This window comes from Folsomia candida, unplaced genomic scaffold (assembly GCF_002217175.1).
Source record: "Folsomia candida strain VU population unplaced genomic scaffold, ASM221717v1 Fcan01_Sc040, whole genome shotgun sequence".
Classification (NCBI taxonomy): Eukaryota; Metazoa; Arthropoda; class Collembola; order Entomobryomorpha; family Isotomidae; genus Folsomia; species Folsomia candida.
Window position 1 is genome coordinate 351,893 of NW_019091232.1, and position 6,440 is coordinate 358,332.

The 6,440-nt window shown below is 37.1% G+C and overlaps 1 protein-coding gene across 1 annotated transcript; it reads right to left on the reverse strand.

Moving 5' to 3' along the window:
* Nucleotides 1-1,999: 1,999 nt before the first annotated feature.
* On the reverse strand, nucleotides 2,000-6,155 carry LOC110861307 (probable G-protein coupled receptor No9). The gene is made up of 4 exons (XM_022110412.2): nucleotides 5,361-6,155; nucleotides 4,583-4,842; nucleotides 3,177-3,446; nucleotides 2,000-2,628 (listed from the first exon to the last, which is right to left on the reverse strand). The coding sequence occupies exons 1-4, from the start codon at nucleotides 5,685-5,687 to the stop codon at nucleotides 2,103-2,105; spliced, it is 1,383 nt and encodes a 460-aa protein (XP_021966104.1). The 5' UTR covers nucleotides 5,688-6,155; the 3' UTR covers nucleotides 2,000-2,102.
* Nucleotides 6,156-6,440: the final 285 nt, after the last annotated feature.

The following is a 6,440-nucleotide window of genomic DNA, read 5'->3' on the forward strand; positions in this document are numbered from 1 at the left end:
AATTTTCCAATTTGGTGTCCAACTAGGCCAAATTCTATTAATGTATGTAGGTGTGCAAAAATTTCCTAATCGTTTTTTTACACCATATTTACGACATCGCGTCTTTTACAGATTTCATCCTAATTAAATTTGTCCGCGATTGACTGGTTTTTTGTCAAAATCGGAGAGCATACGCTAAGAGTCTTCCATTCAATCTCACCTTGCCTCACCTGACTTTCACCGTTCCCCGTCTCCTTCTCTGTCTCATTTTAACACGGGAAAGTCAACCACCACCAGAAGATACATACCTCAGCTTGTGTGAGTGACTTTGTGCCTTTTTTATCCATCTCTCTTCCCTCCAAACCTGCTCTCATACTACGAATCGTCTTCCTTGCAGCTTTGGTGGAGATAAATAATAAATGAGTTTGAGAAGAAGAGTAAAATATGCTGCAATTTCATCCTCTCCTTTCTCCCCTCTCAAGAGACTTTCTCTTCGTACAGAAGCAGATCTCTCTCCTTCAGCCAGCCAAAGTTTGAGGAGGATGCCCCACCAACTAAGCAACATTAATGCGGAATAGTGTAGCATGTAAGTAAAGCGCTTGGCTTGGCCTGCATGTAGACGACAAATACAAAGTAAAACCTTTAAAGTATTTAGGAATTGTTACACAAACTAGACATGCATGCATGACGCAGGGGTCGCGGAAGCGTGGGTGGGGACATTTTCAAAAATTTAGTTTTCATTCAAAAGTCAATCATCTCGATTTTTGACGGAAGATTTTCATTCACGTTCAGTGATTTTCTTTCTAATTCATTTCATTTCACTTCATCCGACTTCATTTCTTATTTCGCCCCATGTATTAAGCATAGGTCAAAAATGAAATGAGTGAGAAATCCTTTCATTCACAGTCATTCATCTGAAATGAAGGAATCCTTCAGTCATTTTCATTCAAATGACAGGAAATTCATTTTGATTCACCATCATTCACTATTATAATCAGGCAGATGAATGAAGGTAAACAGGTATAGGACAGAGGAACAATGTCCCCACGGTTGTTCGATGTCCGCATCATATCCCCCTGTTATACAAACCCCTCCCTCCCCTCATCCTACAATGTTAGCGTCCCCCGATGTCCCCACGGCTTCCGCGGCCACTGGGAGGGAGGGAAAGTTGGGCTCGATTTAATGTGGGTGGGTGGCTTCTCGTAGTTCTTGTCATTGGAGGAAATTAAGAAGAAAGTCTTCATTCATTCACCTTGTTTTATTAAGTAGTTAGTTTGGCGAAAGTTAAGGTGGATCCGTAGGTTTTAGGTAGATACTACTTTCTCCCGGATGGTTTGGCTTGGGACCCTTAAGTTTAGGACAGAGTTTAAATACTTGTCTTGTTTTTGTTAACTGGATATAATTACAGAATATTTAGGTACTGCTTTCTCTAACGTGGAGAACCGGGAGACCAGGAAATGACCGAATTTCGGGCAGAGTTTAAATATGTACTTATCTTTTTTTTTGTTAGCTATAATTCTATAATTTAAAAAATTTAATACTGCTTTCTCCTACCACGTGGAGGACGTTTTCTAACGGGGAGACCGCGAAATGACCGAATTTAAGACAAAATTTGCACAATTATCTTGTATTTTTAAACTATAATAAAAATTCTTATTTGGCGTGCAAAACTTGTCACAAAATCTTGCCTCTACAAAATTTCTAAATTTTTCCCCTTCAAAATACAATTCTTTAACAACTTAATTTCTTTAAGTTTTAAATATTCTTGTACAGATTTTTAATTATTTTCTAAACAAAATTTTTTTTGATTATAAATATCTAAAATAGAAGAAAAATAACCTTTTAACACATTCAGCTATTTATCTTCAAAATTTATCTTATTTGGCGTTTTAACTGTAATAATTACTTGAATGTTAATCTAGTTCAGCTACTGCTTTCTCCCCTCACGTGAAGTATGGTTTCGAACGTTTTGCAATATGCGCGAACCACAAAATGACCGATTTAAAGACAAAATTTGGATAATTATCTTGTTTTATTAACCATAATTAATTAGTTAATTAATTAAAAATACAGAAAATCCTGTTTCATTAATCATAATTAATTTAGACATACACAAAATTTAGCTACTGCTTTCTCCACCCCAAATGCAATATATTTTCGAACGCTTTTCTATATGCGGGTACCGCAAAGGCATAAATTATCGGATTTATGGCCGAATTTGCATATCGGATCCATCCCAACACGGTAAAAAGTGGGTTTGGAATGGCTTCCACGTTAAAAGCACGGATCAGGAAGGCGGAAAAAAATGGGATGTAGGACAGCAACAAGATTCCGACCAGGAAGGCTAAACGTCGCGCTAAATTGATCTGTTTAGTTGATGGAGACGATGGCGGGAGCGTTGATTGTTTTAAGGTTGTGTTGGACACTGGTTTGTTATTGGTGGGTAAAACGGTTGTCGACGATTCGTCCGGAATGTACGAACTGAAACCGGACTCGCTGGTGGAATTTTCCACGTTTCTTTCAATGTCGGAAGTGGAGTAGGAATTTTCCGGCGGGGCGGACGTCGACGTGGAGGCTGGGCCGGACAAACGGAAAAAGTTGAGTTTTGACCACGTCTTCGTTTTGGAGCGGGGTCGGGGAGCTCGTGGTCTGGGAAAAATTGGGGAGAAATTTTTAAGAAATTTATGAGTAAAGAAATTTTAGAGAATTTTTAGACAAATTTTTGAGTAGAGAAATTACGGAGAAATTTTGAAGTCGGTAAATTTTAGAGAAATTTCAGATTAAAGACATTTTGGTGAAATTTTGAATAAAGTAACTTTTTAGAGAAGTTATGAACAAATTTTACACACATTTTAGAAGAAATTAAGAGTAGAAGAAATTTTACGTAAAAAAATTTAGGGAGATTTAAGAGTAGAGACATTTTAGGGAAATTTAAGTTTACAGAAATTTTAGAGTAGGAAAATTTTGGAGTTAGACGAAATTTAGAGAAATTTAAGAGAAATTTAAGACTGTTTAGAGAAATTATAAAATAGCGAAATTTTGTTGGAAAATTTTCAAGATTGGAGAAAATTTGGAGAAATTTTAGTGAAATTTTGGAGAAATTTAACACTGGACAAAATTTTAGAAAACTTTTAAAGCCATTTTAAAAAAAAATTAGGGTAATTTTATACGAAAAAGATTTATGTGTATGTACTAACTGGTCCACTTTTGTCACATCACCGACCCGATTTTTCATCGATTTTAAATGTGTCGACGCAATGACGTAAATCCTCCAATAAAGAAATATCATGAATCCCGCTGGGATGTAGAGAATTCCAATCGTGGCGATTAACACGTGACCGATTTGATTGTTTATTTTGCACCCGAATTTCCCAACCGAGTCGTCACGTGGTTCCGGAAAGGCCAGGACGGACAGCAGCGTCAGGAAACCCGCCGTCGACCAGACACCTACCATTATGGCAATCACCCTAAAAAATTGAGGTAAAAATTAAATTTGTGGGCCAAAAATGGAAAAATTTCCCAATATTCAGCTCGATTTACTGTGACAATTTTTGCAAAATTTGTTTTTCAAAATGACATGTGACACATTTTGAGCACATTAAAAAAATATTTTAAATCTCAAAACCGGTCATTTTGACCACATTTTTAGCCCGAGTCAGGGCTTATGGAACCGTCATGTCCGTCCGTCCGTCTGTCCGGCACGATAGAGCCAAAACGGCTGAACCGATTGACTTGAAATTTTTACCATATGCATATTGGACAAAGTTAGGAAACGAGTTCGAAGATGGGCAAAATCGGTCAAGTGGTTGACCGGTGGGGGTCATCGGAGTGGGTGGGGTCTCGTGCACCAAAATTTCAAAGTTGTCGTAGAAAGCTAAAATCTGGTACAGAGGTTGCTAATGGCTCCTAATAGATAAAAATGACTTCAAGTTGGAAAAATTTTCATCTTGAGGGACTACGGGGTTACCCATACCGATTTTTCAAAATCGTCATACCAAGCTGAAATTTGGTAGATAGATTGCTAATGGGTCTTAATAGAAGAATATGACATGCAATTGGTAAAATTCTTATCTGGAGCGACCCTGTGGGGTGACCCATACCGATTTTTAGAAATTACTTTAAAACATTAAATCCGGCACGGTGATACCTAATGGCTTCTCACGAAAGGATATGAAGCTAAAAGTGAGCAAATTTTAACCAGAGTGACCCTGGAGGAGTCAGGGACTCTGTCCCTGACTCGGGCTATGTGGAGTCTGCACTGTAGGTTTTTGTCTCAAAACGTGTTATTTTAAGCAGATTTTTATGTTTTTTCAAAACGTGTCATTTTGACGCAAAATTTGTAATTTCTAATTACAAATTTAAATTACACGTTGCTCAAAATTTTTGAGCACATTGTTAAATATTTTTAGTTCTAAAACTTGTCATTTTGTGCACATTTTATGGTTTTGTGCTCAAACTATGTCATTTTGAGCGCATTTTTTGTATTTTTTGTATTTTTGTCTCAAAAGTTTCCATTTTGGGAACTTATTTTTTGCCTCAAAATTTGTCATTTTGATCACATTTTTTAAAAATGTGTATATCTTTAATTTGCCGCTCGACTGACCTTGGTACGCTCATAATTTCGACATGACGTAACGGATACTTGACCCCGACGTATCGTTCGACACAGACCGCCAACGTGGAGAGGATTGACGCCGAGCACAACCAGAAATGGATGATGACCCAGGCGTAGCAAAATCCTGATCCGAAATACCAGCGGTCCGTCACGTGGACCGTGGCCAGAAACGGCATCGCCATTATTCCCACCAGGAAATCAGCCAGGGACAGATTCGCGATAAAAAAGTGCGTGGGAGCGCGAAGTTCCTGTAAAAAAGGGGATATTTTTTCGCACATTTTTAAATATTTTTTCTCTCAAAACCAGAAATTTTTAGCCTTTTTTATACATATAAATAAACCCAGTTATCTAGAACTGTGGAATTTTTTGACGTTTTTCTTAACTTTTTATCTCAAAAACTGGAATTTTGAGATGATTAGAAATTGTCCCAAAATGTTGAATTTTGAGACGATTTAAAAACGCTTGTCTCAAAAAGCTTGAGTTTTGAAACGATTTAAAATAATCGTCTCAAATTCCACATTTTGAGACAATTTAATAATGTTTGTCCCAAAATTGTCGAATTTTGAGGCAATTCACGTCAACCTTCGTAACTTGTAAATTTACGAAGGAAAAATGCGCCTTTTATCTTCGTACGGTTTTGTAATTGTAAATTCGAAAGCAAAAATCCTTAGTAATTTTCATCAAAGATTTGTAAGTTTCCAAAGTGTTTGCGTGATTTGACGTGAATTTCATCTGTATGTAAATAAGTATGTATCTACATACGTACCCGTTTCCTGGTCACAAATGCATACAAGACTAGAAAGTTGCCAACAATGGTGAAAATGACGATGGGAGAGAGCACAATGGTTTTCACCGTCCTGTCCCAGGACCACTCCCAAATTTCCGATGGGGTCATGGGGTCAATCGTGCTCGTCTCATCGAGCGCCATCCAACTTCTTTCTGAGGACGAAAAGTCGTCAGAATCCGCGAAAAATTGGTTCGTCCAGGAAGGCAAATTTTCCCGAGGGCTCAGAAAATGGTCATCCAATTCTTGGTCGTTTTGTTGTTGGACAGGTTGTCGGGGGTGGTACGAATACGGGGCTGGGGACCCCATCGTTTCCAAATTTTGGGGTAAGTTGAAGCGTTTAAATTTTTGCAGGGTTATTTTTTTTTTGCAGGGAGATTTTTTTGGAAACTTTTCTACAATAAAGTACTATCTATATATTTTTCCAGGGATTTGTTTTTGCAATTTGTGTCAATAAAATAACTGTGTCTGCCGAATGATAATATTTTTGCAACGATTATCTTTTGCAATTTTTCTTGAATACAATTATAAAGTCTTTCTAGTTTTCAAGTACAAGTACTTTTTATAACGATTTTTTTGCAATTTGTTAAAATAGCAATCTAATGACTTATAAATTTTTTGCAAGTATTTTTTGCAACGATTACATTTATGTCAATTTTTTTCAATGAAATTCTAATGTCTTTTTAATCATCACTCGTATAAGGATTTTTTTAAAGGATATTTTGCAAAGATTTTCTTCGAAAATAAAATTACACTGTCCAGTCTTCTCCGTGCCACTACTCAACCTACAAGTGACGCAGTTGCTTAAATACCACTTATGTACATACACACAAAATTTAGGCGAGTCACACTTCATGTAAATAAAAATAGTTGTGGTTTGGTCTTGAGGGAGGGGAAATGGTCAATCTTTTCGCAAATTGTGTCTCCTTTCACATACGTCAAAGGGAAGTCCTGGTCTGCCTGCTGTTGGACGAATGTTCAGAAAAATAACGTTTCTTTATCATGAACGAGTTCACTGAATTAAATTTGTGCGAAAAACAAGGGTGACTCAGCCCAGCCGCA

What these genes read in the sequence shown, in the direction of transcription:
- LOC110861307 (XM_022110412.2), bottom strand. Translation starts at nt 5,687, where the DNA reads ATGGGGTCCCCAGCCCCGTATTCGTACCACCCCCGACAACCTGTCCAA. An exon ending in CATTTGTGACCAGGAAACGG is followed by an intron (nt 4,843 to 5,360) that starts GTACGTATGTAG and finishes CCTTTTTTACAG; the next exon opens with GAACTTCGCGCTCCCACGCA. An exon ending in GAAATTATGAGCGTACCAAG is followed by an intron (nt 3,447 to 4,582) that starts GTCAGTCGAGCG and finishes TCAATTTTTTAG; the next exon opens with GGTGATTGCCATAATGGTAG.